General features: G+C 41.1%; 2 protein-coding genes across 3 annotated transcripts; one reads left to right on the top strand and one right to left on the bottom strand.

Moving 5' to 3' along the window:
- cpda (carboxypeptidase D, a) lies at positions 1-26,762 on the bottom strand. 2 transcript variants are annotated; one of them, XM_031746687.2, is made up of 21 exons: positions 25,958-26,762; positions 25,055-25,302; positions 19,027-19,169; positions 18,515-18,684; positions 9,739-10,136; positions 9,440-9,631; positions 8,637-8,804; positions 8,288-8,397; positions 8,031-8,133; positions 7,163-7,305; positions 6,907-7,076; positions 6,495-6,797; positions 6,200-6,395; positions 5,903-6,038; positions 5,573-5,719; positions 4,626-4,724; positions 4,480-4,544; positions 4,105-4,236; positions 3,773-3,958; positions 2,329-2,431; positions 1-2,071 (listed from the first exon to the last, which is right to left on the bottom strand). In XM_031746687.2, exons 1-21 carry the CDS (start codon positions 26,605-26,607, stop codon positions 1,845-1,847), a joined length of 4,089 nt encoding a protein of 1,362 aa, XP_031602547.1. In that variant the 5' UTR covers positions 26,608-26,762; the 3' UTR covers positions 1-1,844. The 2 variants fall into 2 exon arrangements, with proteins under 2 accessions (XP_031602547.1, XP_031602548.1); XM_031746688.2 differs by having other exon boundaries at positions 4,480-4,541.
- On the top strand, positions 2,440-3,765 carry LOC116325715 (uncharacterized protein C22orf31-like). Its single transcript, XM_031746690.2, has 2 exons — positions 2,440-2,882; positions 3,007-3,765. Exon 2 carries the CDS (start codon positions 3,016-3,018, stop codon positions 3,514-3,516), a length of 501 nt encoding a protein of 166 aa, XP_031602550.1. The 5' UTR covers positions 2,440-2,882; positions 3,007-3,015; the 3' UTR covers positions 3,517-3,765.
- Positions 26,763-26,974: the final 212 nt, after the last annotated feature.

Genomic DNA, 26,974 nt, shown 5'->3' with positions numbered 1-26,974 from the left:
TGTGTTGTGAGAAGTTTTATTTGCTTGTGTTCTGTGAGTTTTTGTGCACATCATAAAGAGGATTTTGAATGTTGCATGTTGATTCATAGTTAACATGAGATGCTCCCCCTCTTACAATCGCCAACATTATTTACAGTTGATTCCAGTTCATATAAAATGTTCACACAAAACTGCCCGACTGTGGCACGCACTTAACTTCAAAAAAGTCACTCTCTCACACACACACAGTTTAAGAAAAATAATGTACAAAAGTATCTCCCTACACAGATGTCAAGAAATCTCTTCTCAAACTGAAAATCAGGGCAAATTCTTTAGAGAACACACACGTATTGCTTCAAACTACTGCCATGTAAAGAAATCACAGAGTGAATTTCCAACCCAAGAGATACTTTACCGATGAACGATCCAGCGCAGTGATTTGCTGCTGGGGACTGGAGCTTATCCCAGCTGTCACTGTTCCTCACACAGTGACAAAAGGGTCTCTGACGGAGTACCAACACAAAAAACTTCAAACTCATAATTAACTCAATCACTGCAATTTAAAATAAGTCAGGAAAGATATAAGATTATAAAACCTTTATATGGTGTGGTATGGGTGTTTTACACAGTCATGAATGGACAAACCTGGTTTTCATTGTGATCAAAATATTTAGTACAAAAAAAAAAAAAAAAAAAAAAAAAAAAAAAAAAGGCAAAAATACCAAATATATTCAGATAAAAACTCAAATCATAGTGAAAGATTACACATATAGTGATCTGTGATCAAAATGTGATAGCCACAAAAGTAGTAAGTTTCCATATACAGATAAATTATCTTACAAACAAACTTACTGTTAAAACAGAAAGGAAATAAAAATACATTCTTTTTATGATTACAGATTGAAAGATTCATTGTTTTTTGTGGCCAAAAATTCAGGGTGATTCTTTCCAATTTGTGCAAGTCCCCCCAACCCACATCACCGCCCACCCTATCAAGTCCACACTCCACTTTCTGGTAAACATTTCATTCAAGCCTTGTAACCTTCTCCCTGATGGTTCCACTCCTCTTTGGAAGGGAGGGGGGCGGCAGAAGGAGGTAAGAAAGAAAAAAAAAAAAAAAGTTTCTCTTTCACTCCACCTGAGTATAAGATGGATCAAATTCCAGAACTATGGTATTATATTTCCAGTATGTTACTTTCTGCCACACATTACAGCCTGACTGAGACTGTAAACTTTATAGAAGGCACAGAACTGGATTCAGTCTCCCAAAGGCTTGGACACAGAAATAACCTACTTTCTAATTCAAAGCAGTTATAAAAATAAATCCATGATGCTCACAGACATCAGTGAGGAGAAACAAAGAAAATAACGCACTTTTATCTAAAGTTATTTGGACAATTCGGCTTGATGTCTCAACCGGGCAGGATGTGTGGTCGTCTTAGAGGATTCTTGGATGGCTCGGATAACAACAAAAAAAACAAAACAACAAAAAAAACAAAGAAGCAAGCTGCTATAAGGGCTGGATGAGGACAAAGGTGGAGTGAACACCTTTCTCCACCCTCCTTTTGTTAATTTCTTCCTCGCTCCATATGTTGAACAAGTTGATCAGAGATATCTGCAGGGGAAAAAGAAAAAAAGCAGGACCTGCAGTGCAGACACCAACAGGATGGCAGGGAGAGGGTCCTCAGAATATACTGGTGTAACAGAAACCGGCTCCATCCCTTTCATATTGGCCATAAAGAGAGACGGAGGCCGAGTTCATGGTGGTCCTCGTGGGTCAGGGGTTTGATCTTTGGGAGACAGTGAGGAGGGGGCTGAGCTCCAAATAAAACACCGAGCAAACAAACAAACTTTTGCCGTGTTCCTCAGATTTTGTTGGCATACAAAGTCTCCTCGTCGCTTTCGCTTTCGTCCTGAAACTCATGGGCAAGCAGGGACTTCTTGGAGCCCATAGAGCTGAGCCGGATCTCGTCGTCATAGTCGTCTCTGTGTTGGCGCAAACGGTGGAAGCCATCTTTTTGGCGATTAGACTTAGCGGCACACACGCACCAGATGATGCACGCCGTCACCACCAGTGCTGTCATGGTAGCGGCTATGGGGAGGAACAGAATATGCACGCATGACTTATCATTATGCACACTTCGTTCTAAATTTAATAAAGTTACACTTTTGCTTAAAAGAGCTGAGATCTACTGTTACTGCCAGTGGATTTTAGCACCATTAAGACTTAATATGAAATACGTAATCTACCGAAACACTGAAAATCTATCTTGTGCATAAATAAGGAACATAATTAATGTGACGTCAGCTCAGCAGGTGACAAAAAGCTGCATTATAAAACATGCTTACCTGCACTGGCTACAACGAACTCTCTGGGAAGGCCAAAGATGTTGTTGTCCATGTCAAACTCTATGATGATGGAGTTAGCAGCTTCAAAGGAAGATACCACGACCTAAAAGATAGCAGAAATATTTAAAAGTTTCATTAGGGTTTTTTTGGTCCTTTTATTAAAGGACTTAAAACTTGCATCAAAAAGAAAACATCGAGCTGTTTTGTCAGAGAGGTAAAGTGTTTTTAGCACTCTGCTGAAGCTCCTTAGGAAAGTTGGGCTTGTTAACTATCTAATCAGCAAGAGCCACTTGCAGGTGTGCCTGCTTTGTATAATCTGGTGCAGGTTGTGTCTGATGTCTGAAAAAGTGCTAGCCCATAAAAATCTAAATTTACTCACCCCAGAGCTAAATTACAAGAATCTAAGGACTTACTTTTTGCAACTTGCAAAGAAGCGATTTCACAATCCAGTGTAAAGAAAAATGGGAAAGCTGGATTTATAGTTCAGGAATTAAGGATTAAAACCACATTTTCAGATCATTTTTTAGTGATGTTCACTGAAAATACACCAAAGAGTAAGTACCTTAATGGTTTCTTTTTTCCCCCCAGTAACCGTATATTTTTGTTGCAATATATATGATAAACACGCAAAAGAACCTGAAGGGGCACAACTAAAACTGACACCACTCTTCTTTCCAGAGGTATGAGATGCGGCCCTATGGTCTAAGGCAGAGTATTCGATGTCCTAAGAAATATGGTGAGACGATTAAGGAGAGAAAATATTTGCTGGCTCCAGCTTACGATTTGCACCTTGTGTGGGAGCAAAAAGAAACGGACCATAAAGAACCCTTGGATGACAGATATATAAGGAATGCCGCCGCTCTTCCAGATCTTTTAGACCTGCCACGCACCAACAGAGTTGTCACTACTGAAGAGGAAAACTCCAGTGACGAGCTCAAGATCCACGGTTTCACAGTACGAGACTACCAGCAGATTTATCACTCGGTGGTGGATCCCTTGCTCTTTAAGCCATGCGGGAAGCTCGCAGCCTACAGTCTGGAGCTTGGACACACCATCAAGGAAAATCTGTTTAGAGAGCTGGCCTACCCCATGCTTCAAATGGCAGAGCATCCAAAAGGAAAGGTGGAGGTGATAGAGAGATTTTGTCTACTACGTCCCACACCTTGCATAGATATAGACCATAAATGAGACCTGTAGTAGTAGTGTTATTCTTATTTCTGTGTCTTTATGTTGCTTCATTTTGTCCATCTGCAATCCTTGCGTGGGATGATTGTAATAATCATATTTCTAATGTTTTTGACTAAAAGCTTCAAATGTTTTAAATGAAGCTCCTCATGATAAACGTCTGAACAACAAATAATTACCGTGTGTGCGTCTGTGTGTACAGCAGTAAACTATTATATTATTCTTCCTGCGAGCAAGTACATTCTATTGAAGAGAGTACCTTCTGACGCTGGCGTTGGTAGCCTTCAGCAACTGCTTCAATATTGTGATTGCCAGGAGCTAGCAGGGCATGGAAGTAGCCGCCTTCCTCAGTAAACAGTCTCACTCCTCCGTTCAGTATAACGATCGCCCCAACAATTGGTTTTCCACTCTTGTCTCTCACTATGCCCCGCACACCTTTATGGATCTGGAAGGAGCAGAAACAAAGGGAAATGCGTGGCTGTATGACAGTTCATTAAAATACAAATTATGTATTACAGCAGCCATAACTTTTAAAATAAATAAATAAATGTCAATGTTGCTGCAGTTCCCTAATAAAATCATGCATCATACCTCTACCAACATGCTTAGCAGAGACTTCTTGTTCTCATTCCAGAGTGTGGCCAGCTGCTCAGCGGGAGGAAACAGACAGCAGCCAGTGTACACTGTGATTTCTGGACAATGGCCAAAGTCCATACTGTAGTCCTGGAAAGGAGATGTGGACATAAGTTGATGCATTTCCTATGCTTTACTTCTCATTTTCACTTGAGCAATAACTCCAAAAGAACTTCAAGACTCTCAGAATTGTCAAGGAAGTTTTCAAAACAAACATTCTTGACTCCATTTCCAATGAAATATGAAGTAGTGCCTTTTGTTTTTAGATTGTACACAATGACATGATGGATGCCAACTTAAATACAGAAAATGACAGCACAGACACACACTTACCTTCATGCTTCCCAGGTGACTTTCTCTCTCTGCTGCTCTCATAACTCCATCTGGGATGTTGCCTACTGAGTAAAGCAAACCTTCGCCATTAACCACTTATTTGTATGACCGACATGACAAGAATATGTAGCAGTCGTATGACTTACTCTGCCCATTATTTGAACATTCAGTGTCCCCAAGGTGCATTTTGGGGTGATTGCTGGCATAGACACTTGCCAAATACTTCAAGGTGCCTTCATTGTCAACTGAAAAACAAAATAATTGATTCAATAATTAAACAGTGAAACCAGCGATGTTAAGGAAACTGTTTTCAAATGATTTATTTATCTGCCTGTAATGGGGAAAACATGGTTCTGCGATCAGCTCTACAGACCATCAGTTACATGTTTAATATCACCAGGGGGCAGTGTCACAAACAACTGGTCTGTGGGCTACTCTCGCTTGTGTTGTTGCTGACAGAGAGGAGCAAAGTTATAAGATCAGAGCTGAAGTGAAACCGAGTGATAAAACAATGAAAAGTGTCCACTGCAGCAACAATCTGTGCTTCTCCTTCTGTATTTTTATTTTAACTTTGATATCTTATTCCCTAAGGTGTCTTGACCGCTTTCATTTTTCCAGCCTAGTTTTCAACCAGTCAGCATTCGACCTATACATAGGCCCACATACACTGACGTGCTTGTATTTTGTGGCTGATACTGAAATGCACTGACCACCCCCGTGTTTGAAAAACAGTGCATCTTTTGTAAATCACCCATAAAACTAACAACACCTATGAGCGCTATTTGAATATTGGGTCACATGCTATTTTTCCCTGTTTAGTAAATCTTGCCCACAGTGTCATCCATGATGAGCTACAGCAAGTGTTGTTGGGTTTCTGAAAAGGCCCACAAGGGATGTGTGTCTCCTACCTGAATTCACATGTCACTTTCTCCAAACTCAAACAATTTAATTTTAATGTTTCCTGAATCTCATATGTGTGAAAAGTGGTGCCCAAAGTCACGTTGCACTCATGCAGCATCAGCAAAGATCTATCCTGGTGTTCTCAGATTTTTATACACAATATACTTTTTGTTTCTTGTCATAGTGGTATTACCAGTCTGGACGGGCTTGTCATAAGGATAAGTGGCAACAAGGGCGCCTCCATCAAGGGCTACAGACAGAGTGAAGCGGTGGCTTTGAATGAAGTTCATCATTGCTCTGGTCTCAGGTTGGGGATCCACCAAACGCTGTGATGCGTTGCCTGTTAAAGAGGAGAGAAAAAAATGAGATGTTGGACAATCTTCTTTTTTCTTTTGTAAATTGTACATGTAAATGTCAATAATTTCTTTTTCACATTCAAAAGAAATCTTGACTTGAAGAGCTGATCTTTTAAATCTGTTTTTCATTTCAGCTTCACACACACGCAGAAATCAAGACAACTGACCAAAGAAGTCTGTGTCCAGGTCCTTGCCATTAGCGTTGGTCAAGCCCTGGGTAGATTTGCACTGCTTCTCAACAGCCCGTTCTCGTCCGTCAGGGTTTACAGAAGGAACAATGAAAATTCGAGTCTCGTTGATCAGCTGGAGAAGAAAAAAAATTAATGGATAAGGAACAATTACAGTCATATATTCACAGGTACTAAATTTTCATTGAGAAATAAATCAAGCTTAAAGTTCCTTAAAGCCGAAAAGAGCTGATAAAAATGCTGTTGTTATAATCATAAAGAGGTCTCATGGCACACCTTGGTGATGGCTGGGTTTTTGCCATAGTTGATGCACAGGAAGGCAGCAAACTCCAGCAGCAGCTCTGTCCCCACTGGGGCATTACCATGGATCCCTGCTACAAAGCGAATATTTGGCTTGGACGGTTCAGATTCTCTTGGTTTGTTAGAGATTTCCAAAGCCCATATGTTCCTATACTCCACACTCTGGCTCAGGCTGGACATAGAAAAGAAAAAAAAGAAACAATATAGGTCACTGCAGTAAAATAAAGACTGGTTCAAACTCACAGTTTAGGGGAGAATAAAATCTTCTTACTTCTGTAACGATGTAATGTGGGGAAAGTTAAGCGTGAGGCCTCTCAAGAAAGCCGACATCTCTTTGGAGGGTCGGTAGCGGAAGTTGCTCTCAGCGGCTGTGTTTTTCACCAACTCATCCAAACCCTGGCCTACAGAGAGCTCCTTGATTAAGCTCTGAAACTCCCTCTCAGATGGGTTCTGTGTGGGTCGGGGGCCACTGGAAGAATGACGGTTACCCTCTGAGCGCACAGATGTCAGTCTGAAGTCCACCACCTCCACTCGATCCTTTGAGACTGTGGCGTAGATCGTCACAGGCTTATAACTAGACAACATAACAGAATAACAGAAATAAAGGTCGCGATAAAACAAAAATATACTGGAACTAGATTTCATGTGGCTACTATGTTTTTCCTTTTGAATAAAGCTGTTACCCATGAGCAGAGGCAGTGATGGCGTAAGTCCCAGGGACCAGCAATCTCCAGTAATCTCCAGTCTGAGCTGTAGTGATGTTGTGGTTTATCTTCTCGACACTAATGGTGGCATTGGGAATTCCTGTACCATTCCATATATCTGAAACTGTGCCCTTTACGCCAGTGTGAACCTAAAGACGTAAATGCCCACATACACATGAGTGAATGCAAAATTACGCTGAAGGCTCAGGATAATGTTGAGATCTATGTTTACTACCTGGTGTATAAACTGAAGCAAGGATCGCCAGTTTTGATCCCAGTATTTTGGCAGGTCCTTGGCCAGAGGATATTTGACACAACTCAGCTCAATTGTCACCTCAAAACAATTGGTGTTTATGTAGTTCCAGTCTTGCATGCCACCTGGAAAAAAAATGCACTCCTTTTTAGAGTCATATCAAACTTTAGAGAAACTGTGTGGGTAAATAATCTGACAATTTCATAATAGAACATAAAAAAATAATAAAAAAGTTATTGTGAAAAAAAAAAAAATTAGGGAATTCTTTTCTACATTAAAAATATACAATTCACACATTGATAGAATAAAAATCACAATTTATTTTATTCCGGTGACGAGGCCAAAACCTACTTTAGAACTACAAGTCACCTTAGTGCCCTTGAGCTGCACTGCTTTGTCTCAGGAACACTTTTTCCCTGCCTTCTTACCAGAAAACATAGTTTAACTACTACTGATGCAGTGCCAACACTCTCACATGCAAATAGCTGGCCACTCTGTTATTAAAGACATACTGAGGGCAAAGCAGAAAACTATCCCTCAGGTCTAACCAACAAGAAATTGAAATCTTCTCTGTAAAAACTGAAAGCAGAGTCCTCCAGGCTGAGAAGGAGAAAAACCACCCAGCTTGGTATCACCGCACATCTTAAGGGCGGCATATGTGACAGTATAGTACCAGTAGTGCACACAGCATGGGGTATATCTGTGAAGGCATCATTAATGCCTTTTTTGCTTAATCTTTGCCAGGAAGAATTCAAGTAGATCTTAATTAAGGCTAACCTCTTATATAAAAGGGTTTTGTGAATTTTTAAAACATGCAGTATGCTAAGATTAATGAAAGGTGTAAGCATACCAGGAACACTATACCACTGGGCACCATTGGTTATGCCATCCTTAAAAGATTCATTAGGGTACAGGTCCTTACAGGGGTGTCCTTGGTGCATCAGAGGATTTTCCTGCATACAAGTAAAACCAAACAATGATCACTGTTGTTGTCGTCAAGTTTTCAAACAATCATTCCACAGATTTCAATGAGCTTCCATCAGTACTAAAAGTTGAAACTATAAGCATCAGCCTCAAACAGCTCCCACAGCAACGGTGTCCAGTTACCTGTGAGTAGGCTCTAGAGACCTGCTGAAAGACCTCGTCATCAGGTGACTTGCTGTAGAAACTATTCCCATCTTTGTCATCATCAAAGGGGTAGTTGACCACCAAGGACCCTGAATTGCACAACAAAGATAATACAGCGTAAAACACACACACACTAAAATCTTGATATCTGAATCTGTGGGTAGGAAAGAAAATGTAGTCTGTGAACCTAAAACTATGTTTTGTTACCAAAAACAATAATTATCATAACCACAAAACATAGAAAATATTAAAAATTTTAACAGCACTTAGCAGATCACCACATTCAAAAGCTGGCCGTGACACTGAAACACCACTGTACAGTACGTGCCTCCATGGAGGTTAGCTGACAGGACGAAAGGGATGCTCTTCAGCCACTTCATCACAGCTTTAGTCTCTGGCTGTCTGGGTTCTGTGATGTTGGCGAACTGATCAGGAAAGTTGCGATTCAGGTCAAAATTGTTGGTGTTGTTGCGCCCTTTGTAGCTACTTATATCACCTGTCAGGAAACAAACACCGGTGAGCAGCCATCTACATGCATCGGTAACCACAGCATATACACATCCTCGGCTCCTCCTCCTCAACACTTCCTTACATAGGCAAACAAAAGTAGCTGTTAGCAAACAGAGGATGTGCCCTGTCAAACTTTCCCTTAAGTCATACACTTATGTGTGACTTCATACACTTCCTTTTGTGGACACTTGCGTGCTAACAAAGGGAAATGAAAGCTATTTCAACACAGACGGTGTAGCATGGAAGGAGATAATATAATTCTGCTGAGAAGAACAGCTACTCCTCATATTTCTATCTCCAGGGTCAATTGCTTCTTTCTTTGTGACCACTAAAGATATCAAGTATACACCAATGTGGTGTGGTCAGTTTGTAATGCAGTTTCATTAGCAAAGGCAGTAATTTAATAGTAGCCACAGACTCAAGGAACACTTAGTCAAATTACTGTTTAAGGCCTGTAAGGTTACACCTTACATTTCCAAAAGCCATAAGTCAAGCATCCTGCATGACTGGTATGATAAAGTATTTCCTGTCATGCTGCACTTCATGCTCAGTATGTATGACAGTATGACAGTGTTAATTGTTACTGCCTGTGAAGAATATGCACATGACCCTTTTACTTACCTTCCTCAGCTACCTCGTAGCCATCGGGATTCATCGAAGGCATGATGTGAATGCGGGTGTTGTTGACCAACTCAGTGACCTCCGGGTCAGTACCATAGTTACGACACAGGTACTCTATGAGGTTGAGCATTAACTCTCGACCCACCACTTCATTGCCGTGCATGTTGGCCACATATTTAAATTCTGGCTCACCTGGGAGAGTGTAACAGATAGAATGATACTCTCTGGTTTGCATTTGACGTTTTTCAAGATTTACTGGTATAAAGAAATAAAACATTAAAGCAAATATCATCACATACCATGCTCATGAGTATCAGGGTTATCTGAGATGACCATCACATACAGCTCGCGCTTTTCTACAGACTGGCCTATAGAGTAAAGATTGGTAATAGAAGGAAACTCGCTGCTGTACTTCCGTAGAAACAGCTCCATGTCTGCATAGTTGTGATGACGGAATTCCTGTGGCTGGTTGGCCAGTTGGTGTGAAGTTGGAGAAACAGAAGTAACCACCGGAGTCTGGGTGGAGCCAGAAGAGCTGGTAGTGGAATTGTCTGGATGGCTGATGGACGGCACTGAGGTTGTAGCCACAGTGGTGCTGTTACCTGCTGCCTCACTGACCACAGGTGTCAAGGTAAAGTTAAGCTCTTTTGCTTTGCCCTCAGAGACCTCGACACTGCTGACAGTCGCTGATATGTACCTGCACAGTGAACAAAGCACATGTTGAAGATATTTAATCTGTTATGAAACTCAATTTACTACTGAGAATACCATAAGAAAACCATTTCTTTTAATCAAGTTGCAATCCAATTATGCACGTCAGGTCTGTGTTTTAGGAGTCATGTAGCTTGCTATGCAGGCAACGTGTGTAAACATGGATTAGATTTAGTATTTGTTCTTGTATTAAAGATTTGAATCTAATGAGGACAGGATGTAAAAAAAGAGAGAGAGATATCCTGCTAGAAATCTCTGGGTTTTTTCTGCTGAACAGGTCATGTTCACAGATCATGTGAGCTGAGATCAGCTCAGTTCATGCAAATATTATCAGCTGCAATAGTGTGACTGCCATTGTTTTCAGTATATGTGTGTGCATGGTGTGCATGTGTTGAGAAAATGTGATCTCTTAGAGGCCGACTGTAACAGGAACTACCACAAAGCTGGTTTTGAGTATGCAACACATGTAACAATCACGTGTCCTGAGTTCACGAATGATGAATGATTTAAAAAAAATAGGACTGAGAACTGACAGAATTACAGAATAATATGACAATAACTACAGTGTACACCTCAGTGGGAATGTAAACCTGTTGACATGTGAGCCCATCACAAGGAAGTATTAAGCTGTAGTTCCAGTTTTAGTCTCTTAATCAGGAAGTTTGCCAAGTAACTTGTGCAACACATCTTAAACTACTTAACAAACACTAACAAAGAGCGATGGTTAGATAATACTTCTGGGAGGTACATTTGGTTAAGTATCTCAGTCACAGACAAAATTTCATTATTTGATGGCCTTTGAGAGCCAAATTAAAAATTGATCTGGCTAAATGTTCCAATCAATTCACTGCACAAAGCACTTTAAACTACCTTTAAGGGAAAAGGGAGGAAAAATGGCAGAGACTGCATTCAGGCACTAAAGTATGTTTGTCTTGGCAAGAAGGATGACAATCACAGGAAAATAATAGAGACAATGAAATGTTGTATTGGACCGCCTACACGTTACACCTACAAGGCCTCCTTGGCAATAGAAACGCATGCAAGTTCCTGGCACACAGTTTTGTGCTGATGTTAATATCGCAGGAAGTTAACAGAGGGTTGGAGACTTAATTTTACTATACATCCTAGAACTCAGTGACCCTATTCTGTAACTTTTTGTGGTCTGTCGTTGACCTGCTATTGTTCCGAAAGTCTTGTAATAATACCATTTCAATTATTTAAGAGGAAATGAATATCACTAGCTGGTTTGTTGCAACAGTTGTATCCTATTATGGCTGACTTAGAAGCTTTTTTTAGAACGTACGTAACATAACCTGTGTAAGTGACCAAAGCCATTACCAGCATTCATACTTTTGCGTGACGTTTTACATGTTAGTTATCCTGCAGTCATGTCCGGGCTTTTATATGCGGTACCAGATTTTTTTTTTGCCTCATATGAGCCCTGATATTGAGGATATGATTAATTTTCCTTATATTGAAGTAACAGCTAGAAATGCATAAGACTATTCAAGAGCACTGAATAAGCCAATTACAATAGCTGTGAGCTTCATCGACAAGACATTACATTTCCAGGCAGGTACACGTCAACTAAAGGCGTAGGGTTTCGGTGGGGTTTGCAGTTACCAGCATCATATATACAGGGTGGATTTAAAACCGAAGAACAAATCCTGTCTAGATAGCACACTATTATTCAGTCAACTCCTTAGAATAACTCATTAAAAACAGCTGAATTCAAATATAGTTTTGTCCATATAGTGTATGGTCGGTAGATGCCTCTTTTTTAGTGAATAATAGTTGCCCTGAGGCAACAGAAAAAGACACACGTCACTTACTATACAATAGTTAGCCTGAGATTAAGAAATTAAGAAAACGTTTTGTTTTGGGGTTTTTTAACTTCACATTAGTCTAACTAGCATTACTCTTATATATACCGTATTTTTTGGCCCATAAGGCGCACTGTTGATGAACGGGTCTGCTTTCATACATAAGGCGCACCAGATTATAAGGCGCATTAAGCGAAACAAGTATTAGCATTCATTCTCCAGTTTCACCGTTTATTTTATGCTAACATAGCTGTGTCGCTAGCGATCACGTAGTACATCATTATATAGCAGCTAGCCCAACTTCAGTAACCCTACAAACGTCACTGCTGTTTAGTTTTCTGTCTTCATTTACGTTGGAAGTGATAGCAGAGCGGTACGTTTGAATTTTTTCAGAAATCTCTCAGTCAGAACATGCTATATCATGTTTAGGTGGAAACTAGCGAGCTAACTTCCTGCTAACTTCTAACTCCGTTAAATGTAATAAATTCTGTTTTCATGGATGCCTGGATGTTAAACTTAATTGATAATTGAATTCCTTGTCCAGTCTTCCTGACTGGTTGGTCCTCCTGACTCTTGGTGGCGCTGTCACTTGGTGTTCGCTCGCTTTGTGGTAGAGTATCACTTCCTGTTCCTGCTCAAACACAGTGGTGTTTCTGAGTAGCTTTTCTGCTTAGCAATTTAATTTAAATCTTTTGATACATCCCTTTTTCATAGTATAATCTTAACGTGCTTCATCTGAATCACCCTTTCTGTGTACTCACTACCTAATTTATAGCCAAAGTATTCACTCACTGTCTCTTTACTGTTTCGCTAGCTTAGCTTAGCTCGTAGCCGACTCGTTAGCACCATGGCTACTTCACCTGTCCCTCCTGCACTTTCCTGCTCATTGTGTCAGATGTTTAGTTACTCCTCGGCCTCCTTTAGCAGTAATGATACCTGTAACAAATGTAGCATATTTGCAGCTCTGGAGGCCAGGATTACTGAATTGGAGACTCGGCCCGCACCCTTCATTCACCCGTAGCTAGCCAGGCCCCTGTAGCTGGTGCAGCCGAAGATAGCGTGAGGCCCCGCTAGCTGTTCCCCGGCAGACCCCAAGCAGCTGGGGAAAGAGGGCGGCTGGGTGACGGTGAGGAGGAAGCATAGTCTTAAACTGAAGCCCCATGTACACCACCAACCTGTTCATGTGTCTAACCGTTTTTCCCCACTCGGTGACACACCCGCCTGGGGTCAAACTCTGGTAATTGGTGATTCTGTTCTCAGACATGTGAAGCTAGAGACACCGGCAACCATAGTCAATTGTCTTCCAGGGGCCAGAGCAGGCGACATTGAAGGAAATTTAAAACTGCTGGCTAAGGGTAAACGTAAATACAGTAAGATCATAATTCACGCCGGCAGTAATGACACCCGGTTACGCCAATCGGAGGTCACTAAAATCAATATTGAATCGGTGTGTAACTTTGCCAAAACAATGTCGGACTCTGTAGTTTTCTCTGGTCCCCTCCCAATCAGACCAGGAGTGACATGTTTAGCCGCATGTTCTCCTTAAATTGCTGGCTGTCTGAGTGGTGTCCCAGAAACGATGTGGGCTTCATAGATAATTGGCAAACCTTCTGGAGGAAACCTGGGTCTTGTTAGGAGAGACGGCATCCATCCCACTTTGGATGGAGCAGCTCTCATTTCTAGAAATATGGACCAATTTATTAAACCCCCAAAATATGACTATCCAGAGTTGGGACCAGGAAGCAGAGTTGCAGTCTTACACGCCTCTGCAGCTTCTCTCCTCCTGCTACCCCCCAAAACCCATCTCCATTGAGACTGTGTCAGCTCCCAAAAGACAAAAAACAAACCAAAACCAGCAATAAACAACTTAAACATAAAAATCACAAAGAAAGAACAATACAGTATCCACATCTGAACCAAAGAGTAAAACAGTGAAATGTGGATTATTAAATATTAGGTCTCTCTCCTCCAAGTCTCTGTTAGTACATGACTTAATAATTGATCAACAAATCGATTTACTCTGCCTTACAGAAACCTGGTTGCAGCAGGATGAGTATGTTAGTTTAAATGAATCAACACCCCGAGTCATTCTAACTACCAGAAATCTCAAGCACAGGCCGAGGGGCGGTGTGGCAGCAATTTTTCACACCAGCCTATTAATTAACGAAAGACCAAGACAGACTTTTAATTCATTTGAAAGCCTGATGCTTAGCCTCGTCCACCCCAGCTGTAAAACTCAGAAACCAGTCTTACTTGTTATTATCTATCGTCCACCTGGGCCTTACACAGAGTTTCTCTCTGATTTCTCAGACTTTTATCTGATTTAGTGCTCAGCTCAGATAAAGTAATTATTGTGGGTGATTTTAACATCCATGTAGATGCTAAAATGACAGCCTCAACATCGCATTTAATCTGTTATTAGACTCAATTGGCTTCTCTCAAAATGTAAATGAACCCACCCACCACTTTAATCACACTCTAGATCTTGTTTTAACGTATGGCATAGAAACTGAACATTTAACAGTGTTTCCTGAAAACCCTCTGCTGTCTGATCATTTCCTGATAACATTTACATTTACAATAATTGATTACACAGCAGTGGAGAGTAGACTTTATCAAAGTAGATGTCTTTCTGAAAGTGCTGTAACTAAGTTTAAGAATATAATCCACCCACTGTTATCATCTTCAATGCCCTGTACCAACATAGAGCAGAGCAGCTATCTGAACGCTACTCCAACAGAGGTCGATTATCTTGTTAATAATTTTACCTCCTCACTACGTACGACTCTGGATACTGTAGCTCCTGTGAAAACTAAGGCCTCAAATCCAAAGTCCCTGACTCCGTGGTATAATTCTCAAACACGTAGCCTAAAGCAGATAACTCGTAAGCTGGAGAGGAAATGGCGTGTCACAAATTTAGAGGATCATCATTTAGCCTGGAGAAATAGTTTGCTGCTTTATAAGAAAGCCCTCCCCAAAGCCAGAACATCTTACTATTCGTCACTGATTGAAGAAAATAAGAACAACCCCAGGTTTCTCTTCAGCACTGTAGCCAGGCTGACAAAAGTCAGAGCTCTACTGAGCCAACAATCCCTTTAACGTTAACTAGTAATGACTTCATGAACTTCTTCACAAATAAAATTTTTATCATTAGAGAAAAATTACCAATAATCATCCCACAGATGTAATATTATCTACAGCTACTTTTAGTACCATCAATGTTAAGTTAGACTCTTTTTCTCCAATTGATCTTTCTGAGTTAACTTCAATAATTAATTCCTCCAAACCATCAACGTGTCTTTTAGACCCCATTCCTACAAAACTGCTCAAAGAAGTCCTGCCATTAATTAATGCTTCAATCTTAAATATGATCAACCTATCTCTAATAATCGGCTATGTACCACAGGCCTTCAAGGTGGCTGTAGTTAAACCTTTACTTAAAAAGCCATCTCTAGACCCAGCTGTCTTAGCTAATTATAGGCCAATTTCAACCTTCCTTTCATATCAAAAATCCTTGAAAGAGTAGTTGTCAAACAGCTAACAGATCATCTGCAGAGGAATGGCTTATTTGAAGCGTTTCAGTCAGGTTTCAGAGCTCAGCACAGCACAGAAACAGCTTTAGTGAAGGTTACAAATGATCTTCTTATGGCCTCTGACAGTGGACTCATCTCTGTGCTTGTCCTGCTAGACCTCAGTGCTGCATTCGATACTGTTGACCATAATATCCTATTAGAGCGATTAGAACATGCTGTAGGTATTAAAGGTACTGCACTGCAGTGGTTTGTATCATATCTATCTAATAGACTCCAATTTGTACATGTAAATGGAGAGTCCTCTTCAGACACTAAGGTCAATTATGGTGTTCCACAGGGTTCAGTGCTAGGACCAATTCTATTTACATTATACATGCTTCCTTAGGCAGCATCATTAGAAGACATAGCATAAATTTTCACTGCTATGCAGATGACACGCAGCTCTATCTATCCATGAAGCCAGGTAACACACACCAATTAGTTAAACTGCAGGAATGTCTTAAAGACATAAAGACCTGGATGGCCGCTAACTTTCTGCTTCTTAATTCAGATAAAACTGAGGTTATTGTACTCGGCCCTGAAAATCTTAGAAATATGGTATCTAAGCAGATTCTTACTCTGGATGGCATTACCTTGGCCTCCAGTAACACTGTGAGGAACCTTGAGTCATTTTTGACCAGGACATGTCCTTCAACGCACATATTAAACAAATATGTAAGACTGCTTTCTTCCATTTGCATAACATCTCTAAAATTAGAAATATCCTGTCTCAGAGTGATGCTGAAAAACTAGTTCATGCATTTATTACTTCCAGGCTGGACTACTGTAATTCATTATTATCAGGATGTCCTAAAAACTCGCTGAAAAGCCTTCAGCTAATCAAAATGCTGCAGCAAGGGTACTGACAGGGACTAGAAAGAGAGAGCATATTTCTCCTGTTTTGGCTTCCTTCATTGGCTTCCTGTTAAATCCAGAATTGAATTCAAAATCCTGCTCCTCACATACAAGGTCTTAAATAATCAGGCCCCATCTTATCTTAATGACCTTGTAGTACCATATCACCCTATTAGAGCACTTCGCTCTTGCACTGCAGGCTTACTTGTTGTTCCTAGAGTATTTAAAAGTAGAATGGGAGGCAGAGCCTTCAGTTTTCAGCCCCTCTTCTGTGGAACCAACTTCCAGTTTGGATTCGGGAGACAGACACTATCTCTACTTTCAAGATTAGGCTTAAAACTTTCCTTTTGCTAAAGCATATAGTTAGGGCTGGACCAGGTGACCCTGAATCCTCCCTTAGTTATGCTGCAATAGACGTGAGGCTGCCGGGGATTCCCATGATGCATTGAGTTTTTCCTTCCAGTCACCTTTCTCACTCACTATGTGCTAACAGACCTCTGCATCGAATCATATCTGTTATTAATCTCTGTCTCTCTTCCACAGCATGTCTTTCATCCTGTTTTCCTTCTTTCACCCCAACCGGTCGCAGCAGATGGCCGCCCTCCTGAGCCTGGTTCTGCCGGAGGTTTCTTCCTGTTAAAGGGAGTTTTTCCTTCCCACTGTCGCCAAAGTGCTTGCTCATAGGGGGTAATATGATTGTTGGGTTTTCTCTGTATTTATTATTGTGCTATCTACTGTACAATATAAAGCGCCTTGAGGCGACTTTTGTTGTGATTTGGCGCTATATAAATAAAATTGAATTGAATTGAATTGAATTGTTACACCTGGTAAAGCAGCAACGCTAGGGCTGTGCGATATGAACAAAATCTCATATCCCGATATTAAGACATCTATCGTCCGATAACGATATAAATCACAAAAATGTAACATTTTCTGTAAATTCTGTGAATCTCGGGCAGCTCGACTTGCGTGAAGTGTTTCCAGCTGGGCGTTGCGTACCTGTAGTCGAATGTTTTAACTGATGCATGAAACGATACATTTTTAGACATAGGTTGTAACGGCCGCCGTTTTCTTTGTGAGTATTTATTACACAGCGTGCTGAAGGGAAAAGCCTGTTCTAACGTTTGAGTCTAAGGTTTATTTTTTAGCACCTGACGGCTCTTCTTTTGCTTCTCATCCGTAAATACTCTGCATCTTTCACGTGATTCAGTTTATTTTGAAAAGTCTCAACAGGATCTTGAGCTTTATTGTGAAAGGTTTATGTGGAAAATAAACAAGCGGACACGAGGTGGTTTTACCGTCGTTGTTGCTAACGACAACGCATAAAAACAAGCGCTTGTCCGTCTGTAGTGTGGTTATATTAAATATAAGAGAAAGAGAGAACTTTAGGAAATTAATATAGCCACTACAGTGACCATCAAAATAATGAAAAAATATTGCCGTAAACAGTTTATTTTGCTACACCACGAAACAAACGATAGTGTAAAATGAAACGATAGACGTTTTTCTATCGTCATCCGATATATATCGTTATATCGAACAGCCCTAAGCAACGCTGATCATTTCATTAAAGATGAAAGAATTTAGACAGTTTTTAACTCTCAGTGATGCTGCAGTGTTCGTTTGACTTTGGACCTGAAACGGACGGAGTTTTGGACCCAGATTACTCCACAAGGCTCCTGACTACAGTAGCCGTAATGCTCAGACAATCCATCAAGCAGTGTGGCTTCGTAGCTTACCAAAGTCCTACTAAAACATTTTTTGACAGATTTTTGAACGTCACATAAATTCGGTTCGAGGTCAGTAAGCACAACCAGAATTCATACATAAGGCGCACTGGATTATAAGGCACACTGTCGATTTTTGAGAAAACTCAAGGATTTTAAGTGCACCTTATAGTGCGGAAAATACGGTAAGCAAAATCAAGATTGGTCTAACCCTACAAACTAGCCTAAACGCTATCAAAAAAACCCCCGGGTAACAACCAGCAGGGAGCAATCTGCAGCCTTTGGGCCGTCACTGGTCACTGAACTGAAACTAGAGATCTGACCCAGCATTAAGTGGTTCCACTAATGAATAACCTCTGTTTGTAAAAACCTGTTATGTGCACTCACCCTGGAGCCACAGCTGTTATGTTGTATGTTCCTGGTAGCAGAAGGCGGTAGTAGTCCCCGTATTTTCCTGTCATCAGGTTGTGGCGAATGCCTGCTACCACAATGCTGACATTGCTGAGGGCAGCACCACTAACTGCATCTTTCACATAGCCACGAACGCCGATGTGCACCTGGAAGATAGCAGTAATTTGAGTGCAAAGAAACCCTCAGCGGTTATAAAATCACTGGTTTGACTACAGTTGGTATTAATCTACAAAACACTTGTAATAACATGATTTTTTTTTAATTCACTGAAAATACCATCTTTGTGGATTTAGGCTCATTTTTTCCACATTTTTTTATTGTATGCATTTTCTTAAATGAGCATTATGATTTTCAAGGAAAGTTAAAGAACCTTACACTTGGCTTAAGTGGAGAAACTACATTACAGAGATGTTGATTGTGCCAATATTCTTTTATGTAAACAAACAAAAGACACATCATATCTTATGTACAATTTATTTCTTATCTACCTGTTCTATGTAGGCTAGCAGGGATTCCCTGTTTAGATCCCATTCCCTTTGGAGCTCAGAAGCAAAAGGGTATTTGCAACAGCTCAGCTCCATGGTGATTTCCAGACAGTTTCCATGAATGTAGTTGTAGTCCTGCATCCCTCCTGGATAACAGAACAAGAACATAAAAAACATGTACATAAAAGCACAAGTTAGAAACAGCATAATCGATATTAAAGTCACATTTAAAAATATGCATGCAAAAGATGCAAAAATTACATATTCCACATAATATGCAGGCCTGAACGGTAATCCAGCAGTGCCAGAACTGTTCATTATAAGAGAGGTTCTGTCTGGAAAGGTTCAAGTCGGTCTTTGTCCCCCTCAGTGCCATAGTTTACAGAGGGAGTTAGTGTGGCAACAAGCCATGACATCTGGGGTTTGCAAGCCACCTTGCAGTCCAGTAATGCAAACAGAAACACACACACAGAAGGGCAGGCTGTTCTGCCGGTCATCCCTGTGGAACATGAGCATGCAGTCAGATGCTTCCTGGCTGGAAGGTTTCCATGACTCCTGGCTTGGTGGCCCCGGGAACCAAATGCAACAGACACTTCTGCCCCCAAAGCTGCATGCCAATGATGTGCGGCTGCTCGCCTTACCAAGTGTCCACTCGTGTTTGTTGTTACACGTTTCATTGTTTCTATATGGGCTTCTTTTCTCTTTTTTCCCTCTGCCTTCATCCTACACAGTTGAGGCAGAGGGTCTGTCAAAATTTCAATAAACCAGCTTACACCAGCCTCAGTGAGGAAGATGCAAACCACAAGACAACAGAAAGTGTTGGCACACAAAATTTGTGATGCACAACAAAGCCACATGCAAGTAAATCTGAGAAGGAAAATTTTTTTAAAAAGTATGGAAAGCCCCCACCTCGTCACAATACTCACCACCACTTTAGTGTGCACTACTTGCATCATTTTTTTTAAATACTAATAGAACTACTATTATTTGTGCAATTTTATGATTGCTTGTAGAACCCATTGAGTACCCTTCCAAATAGCCATACTCCTGACCATTTTATAAACCTGATCTGCTTGTGTGTTGTATTATTGGCTTTACTATGTTAGAAAAATGCAGTAATGAAAATCTCAATGGATCTCTTCCACCCTAAGGACAGATGGTGATATGGTACACTCAACTCAGAGAGCAGCCTTGGAAAAATACAAGTTATTCTGAGTCATCCCTCGTGAAGCGACAGCTGTTCAGCTGCCCGAAACTCAGAGAGACTGTCTGCCAGGTCACTTAATGGAAACTGAAAAGGGACGGTACAAGCAGAGTGTTGAATTCTTCCTTTACCAACACAAATGCATTTTTCCGGCTCTCTTTACTCTAACCTTATTTTCATACCAACCACTGAAAGATTCCCTTTCTAATACACAGTCATTACATAAGATGAGGGTCAAAATATAGTCATCATTTGTGTGTCTACATGGTGTATACACCAAAGTTTATTTTATAAGGGGGTTTAACAGTCTACATAAAGAATTAGACTCCAAAGCTAGTCTTTAATACAAAGCTTCCTTCTTACCATATTAAAACTGCAGCTCAACAAGTAAACTATCTGAAACTGTGACTTTTAAAGCTACCAACCACATTTGACTTTTTCAATATGCTGAATTAGCTTCAGTTTAATTTAAGGTCAGATTAGGGAAGAGATTTTTACCAAAATGTTTGTCCCGATATGTAATCCATCAATCCTAAACAGAGTTAATAGGAAGCATGGCCTCTGGGCTTATTTGGAATATGGGTGGTGTATTTAGACGTGTCAGGGTAACACTTTAATCATTGTGTTCACACAGTGAGCAGAGGCATTGTCAACCCAGCAGCACAAAAGTCTTAAAATCTCTCACCTGTTAAAGTAGAATAATTGCACTAAGTGGCATTCCCCTGTTTCAACTATGTGTAAATCCAACTGCCTGCAACAACATGACAAAAATAAGAAGCTTTTCTTTGGCCAAGTCTCGCTGTCTTTCAACCAAATCACTAAAAGCAAACATCCTGCATATGCAGGACAAACACACAAAAAGGCCAAGAGCAGCCCCAACCTTAAATATCCTGTCTGTACCGGATCCAGTGACACACCCTGAACTCAGAGTGATGATTTAAGAAGCTGAGTCAAACATTTAAGATAGCAACCCAGGGCATAGAGTATAAATGTCAGGTGACTTTTTTTTTTTTTTTTTTTAAGTGTGGTTATCAGAGGCGTGAGTGAACTCAGACACTGGCAGAGCAGTCAGATTATCGTGGCAGTGGAGCGGTGTTTTCATGCAGTAAAATTAGATTCAGGACCTTGTTCTCTTGTAAGTGTCTATGCAGCGACGCGTTTCTTTCAGCACAGACAGCAACTAAATGAGCCAAAAATATTTCAAACAGATAAGACCCTGGAGACAGCAACACACATCGTCAATAACACCAGATCTGGTTACATGAACCAAAACACAGTTCAAAAGTAAGAGGACACGAACAATAGGCTGTGTCAAAAGATTATAGGTCATGATTACATGTTATGCACAATTATTATTTCAAGCTCTGACTCCCAAACAACAAATCCCTTGTTCCTGATTCCTGGAGCTTTGCCTGGATGACTAATTACGTCACACAATGGCCTGACCGCTTCCATCATCTGCCATTAGTCCGGTTTTAGCAGTGACATTTCATCCACTGTGGCATGGCAGACAGATGAACCCATTGTCAATTCAAAGGTTGTTCTTGGCACCACCTTCATCAGTGAGATATGAATACTATCGCTGCTAAGACGTTCAATAAGTGACTCATACTAACAATGTGAACCTCCACTGAGTAAATAGTGGATGTTTCAGTCAAGGGTCCATAATATATAACCTGAACATTAATTTTCCTTTCACTGTGTTTCTGACAAGTACTAGCATATACTGCCTCCTATTTAAGCCTCTAAGGTGATGATTTAGTGTTACCTTTTCTCCAAGTGGTAAACAAATATTGTTCTATTAAAAGACAAACTGAAACAAGAACAAATAGTGCTTACTTTTAAGCCATCTTTATATTCAGAGTTTCAGTGCATAGACACCTCCACACCACCATATCTCACCTGGAAGTGCAGGGCCGTTACGCCAGGCTGCTCTTTGTTGACTTTAGCTCTGCTTTCAATACGATACTCCCGGACAGACTAATAGTTAAACTGCTGGAAATCGGACTTCCTTCTACCACCTGCCGCTGGATCAGAGACTTCCTCTCAGACCGTGTACAGAGAGTTAGAGTGGGGCCTCATCTTTCCTCAGCCCTCAGCCTTAACACCGGCTCTCCACAAGGCTGTGTACTGAGTCCCCTACTGTACACTCTGTACACACATGACTGTGTTAGTACCCACCCAGACAACGCAGTCATCAAGTTTGCAGATGATACCACCGTGGTGGGGCTCATCTCTGGGGAGATGAGAGGCGTACAGAGCTGAAGTTCAGAGGCTGTCAGATTGGTGTGTAGATAACAACCTGGACCTCAATACCACCAAGACAAAAGAACTTGTTGTTGATTTCAGAAGGAGGAAGTCTGAGCTGCAGCCTGTCAGCATCAACGGGGAGTGTGTGGAAAGGGTCTCCAGTTTCAAGTTTCTGGGTGTGCACATAGACACAGACCTCCAATGGAGCTCTAACACCTCTGCGGTTTTAAAGAAGGCCCAACAGCGTCTCCACTTTCTGAGAATCCTCAGAAAAATGGACCTGAAGAAGGAGCTGCTGACCGTCTTCTACCGCTGCTCCATTGAAAGTGTGCTGACATATTGCATCAGTGTGTGGTTCTCCAGCTGCACCGCAGCACACAGAAAGGCACTCCAGAGGGTCATCAACATGGCCCAAAAAATCATTGGACATCCTCTTCCCTCCCTGAAGGACCTGTACAGCACTCGCTGTCTCAAGAGGGCACGCAGCATCCTACGGGACTGCACACACCCAGGACACCGGGTGTTTAAGCTGCTGCCGTCTGGCAGGAGGTTCAGGCTGCTGAGGTCCCGAACGAATAGACTCAAGGACAGCTTTTACAACAGGGCAATAGCCCTAGTCAATGCAAATAGCTAAACTTGACTGGCTACCTACCTGGACTTACCGTTAACAACGGTAAAAACAGTAATAATAATAATAATATTTATATTTATAACAAGGTGCAATAATAATTAATGTGCAATAATAACAGTAATACAAATACACTTCTTTTTCTTCTTCTTTTTTAACTAAGTTATTATACTGTGTTGTGTTGCGTTGTGATGTGCCGTATCGTGTCATGTTGTGTTGTGTTACATGGTTGGTTGTTGCCGACGTAGGACAGTTTTCCAATTTCATTGTACTAGTGTACTATGTATGACTGTGCAATGACAATAAAGAGTTATCTTATCTTATAAAATCAGCTGGGATAATACAGGTGCATTCAGTCAGATGACACGCAAGTATTTTTGCTCAAGTAGCTGGTTGACAGATACTTTTATACACATAAAACCTTTATCATACATACTCATACTCAGAATTAACTTCATGCTATATGCATAAAAAAGCTCAGACTTTTAAAGTGTCTGCAGACTTGCATATAGAGAAGACAGGTACATTAATAAAACTAGGAGGTCTCATATAAGAAACTTGAAGAACAAGTGCTTGTATATAGCACTTCTTTACTTGAGTCCTTTATACAAAAAATGCCTCACACATTCACACCGTTTTACACACCTAAGCTCTTTCTTCACACACATTCATACTCAACTTTGAGCAAGCTGGGGTTCAGTATCTTGCCCAAGGATACTTAAATATGCAGACTGGGGACTGGAGCAGCCAGGGACTGAACCACCAACCTTCTGATTAGTAGATGACCTGCTCTACCTACAGCCACCCCAGTAAAAAGAGCAAAAGACAAGCTAGTTACGCAAAGCTTGAGTTTAATCAAAGCAGTTAATCTGGTTGAGGCAAATCCACCGCTAACCTGACATCTACTACAGCCCACAGAGGAAGAGCGGTGTGGTAACCCGACGCTCCACACACATCACCAACTCCCAACCCATCAGACAAGCCAACAAAACAAAGGTGGAGAGGGGCATGCTGACTGAGTTTCTGCCCCACAGGTTCAGAGAAGAGCTTGTTTTCAGCCTAAATTACACTGCAGTCAAGGAAACAAAACAAACTGCTTTTAGTTTAGCTCATGTAAGAAACTGATACATGCAGTGTACTGACAACTGAAAAGATTCAGCCCACAGAGCCATAAAATGACTCCAGCTCTAAAATGTTGCATAATTACAGGCTTTGGCAGACACAAACACGATGAGCAGTGCACTTCTGGTTTTGGAGTAGGGTCAAAATCCCGAAGCACTGCAAGCACTTAAGCTCTTTGTGTTTCAAAGGACTAAGCATACGACCTCTATTCTGTTATATGTAGATGTATTAAAGAGGCTATGAACCGGCCAGCATGTGTTAAACAAGGCAGCGATGTGAAGTAAATGAATCCTAGATAAACACTGTCTTGCTACTAGAAATCTGTCAGGAAACAACTTTGGGAACTTTTGGAGGCAGTTATTGTGAAGCTTTATCTAAATTAATCTTAAACTCAATGATGGACAAAAAAACAAAAACAAAAAACTCCATACACAGAATCACCAATCCCAAAAAGAAGAAAGAAAAAAAAGAAGGTTTGCTACATGCCATTTTTGGAATGTGACATAATGTTTTCTCTGATGCAAATGCAGATATTTTGAATTGCGATCCATCATGGAGGATAAAATCTTTAAACTTCACAATATAAATAGTTTGTTTCAGGTGCACTCTCACTTTAAGATATCATCTGTTTTAGGTGACTGTTATTTCCTTGTCCAAAAACAAACAAGGACATCATACGTTTAGTTCTAGCAGAAACAAACATGATATGATTAACGAAGCACAGTTTATTCAGCCGAATCCAGTGAGATAACATTTACCCCGATAGATTATTGAGGGCGTTCTGCCCCGCACAGATCAATAAGAGCAAAGAAACTTGGCTGTCTTACCTGGCACGTCGTACCACGCCGCTCCATTAGTAATGCCATCTTTAAATGTTTCTTCTGGCGTATCAGGACAGTGAGGCTCACCGGTCTTCATTACAGGGTGGTTCTGGGAATATACCAGGGCCAGGTGGCGAAACAGACCATCGTCCGCCGACGGGCTGTAGTGACCTTCTTGCTGGTGGGAGGCTGAGTCATCAAAAGGGTAACTGGCAACCACAGTGCCACCATGCAGGTTCCCTGACAGCACAAATCTAAGGAGATAAAGACAGATTTATAACAGTAGCCTTAAAGCATAAAACTCACAGTGCTCCAAAACTCTTTGTTACCATATCGTTCATGTCTATACTTGCCATGAAGTAAAGAAAGAATCTAACACTAAAAAGACTGTCAGCCTGAGTTATGAGCAATCGACTTGGCCATGTTTGACTGCTGACACCTCAAATTATCCTTGGCTGAACATCATGAATAACTATAAAGAACAAGGACTTTAACGATAGAAAGGCACATATGGACATGTACGCATTAAATCAGGATGAAAGTGTGAACCTTTCTGTATAAAAGTGATGATGAAAGAGAAATGTCTATATTTGTAGGATGATCTGAGGTGTATTCCCTCTTTGCAAAGAGCCTGTGAAGCTTGTGTGACAACTTTTACTCTGTGAATATTATTTAAAACATTGAAAACACTAGAGACAGGGTGATCTAATCCACCCTCCTCCCACCATTAGGTCCTAACAAACAATAAGTAAATAATAGCAGTTGCTTATTGATCTCCATAACTAGCTAGACAATAACTGGAAACAGATTAGCTAAAGTATTACAGCCACACGAGTCAAAACCTCAAATAACTGGACAAAAACATCTGGAATCTGCGTGTTTAAGACAAATAACGCCAAAAATACTGACTTTTTCTCTTGGATCCATCTCATCACTGCCATCACTTCGGGGATAGTAGCTGGATCCGAGGTGGTTCCGTCGAACTGGTCAGGAAAGCTTCTGTTTAGGTCCTTATTTTTGGCGTTATTTCGACCGCCGTTGTCACCACTGCAGTCCCCCTCTATGGACTTCTCAAAGCCGTCGGGATTCATGCTGGGCATGATGTAAATATCGGTGCTGTTCACCAGTTCAGCGATGCGCTTTTCCTCCCCATATTTGGTTAGCAGGTACTCCACGAGGTAAACCAGCACCTGTCTGGACACGGTTTCGTCGCCGTGCATGTTCCCAACGTATTTAAATTTAGGTTTCCTCGGTGACTCCCTGTCGGGGTCCCTGGTGATCCGCATCACCCACAGCTGCCTGCCCTCCACGGACTGTCCTACAGTCGACAGGTTAGCTATGTGAGGGTATTTCTGGGCTAACGACTGTAAACGTTTCGTTAGTTCATCATAATGGTAGTATATGTCGTAAGTTTCTACTGCTTCCTCCGTAGAGGCTCGGGCGCTTCGTGTGCCGTGCAGTCTGTCGTCGCCAAGAGAGGCGACAAAAAGGAGAAGAAAGGCGAAAAGTGACACTCGTAGTTTCAGCGTCATCGAGACATGTTCCCAGTTAGCCACCATGTTGACCTGTCTTCTACTTCTACACCATCCGGAACTGGTAACTGAACAACAAACACTACACTCGGGTATTTTGGTTTTTGGCTCCGCACGGACGGACGTCTTTCCGCTGCCACAGTTGTTCTGGCCTGCCTGTTTCCATCTACTTCCGTTCACCTCACAGGGTCGGAGCTTCGTGGTGACGTCAGATTTTAAGGTGGGCCGGAGTAGTTCCGTCTTTGACCCTTTAAAGCCCGAAATAATAGGTAGAAAAATCTATCTGTTGAAAACGGAGTGTTTATTGAACCTTCTGGCCATTAAAAAAATCAATTAAATAATAATTTTTATATATTAGCTTTCATTTGTATCTTACTTGGTACATCCGTCTTTT

Source organism: Oreochromis aureus, linkage group 14 (genome assembly GCF_013358895.1).
Source record: "Oreochromis aureus strain Israel breed Guangdong linkage group 14, ZZ_aureus, whole genome shotgun sequence".
NCBI lineage: Eukaryota > Metazoa > Chordata > Actinopteri > Cichliformes > Cichlidae > Oreochromis > Oreochromis aureus.
Note: the sequence above shows the minus strand (reverse complement) of the source record. Positions and strands in the feature narration are given on the sequence as shown.

Excerpts from the sequence above, each read along its gene's own strand:
- LOC116325715 (XM_031746690.2), top strand. The coding sequence starts at position 3,016 with ATGCGGCCCTATGGTCTAAGGCAGAGTATTCGATGTCCTAAGAAATAT.
- cpda (XM_031746687.2), bottom strand. The coding sequence starts at position 26,607 with ATGGTGGCTAACTGGGAACATGTCTCGATGACGCTGAAACTACGAGTG. Across the intron at positions 8,398-8,636 it reads GTCAGCTAACCTCCATGGAG|GGTCCTTGGTGGTCAACTAC; the intron begins GCACGTACTGTA and ends TGTGCAATTCAG. Across the intron at positions 3,959-4,104 it reads TGCTAAGCATGTTGGTAGAG|ATCCATAAAGGTGTGCGGGG; the intron begins GTATGATGCATG and ends TGCTCCTTCCAG.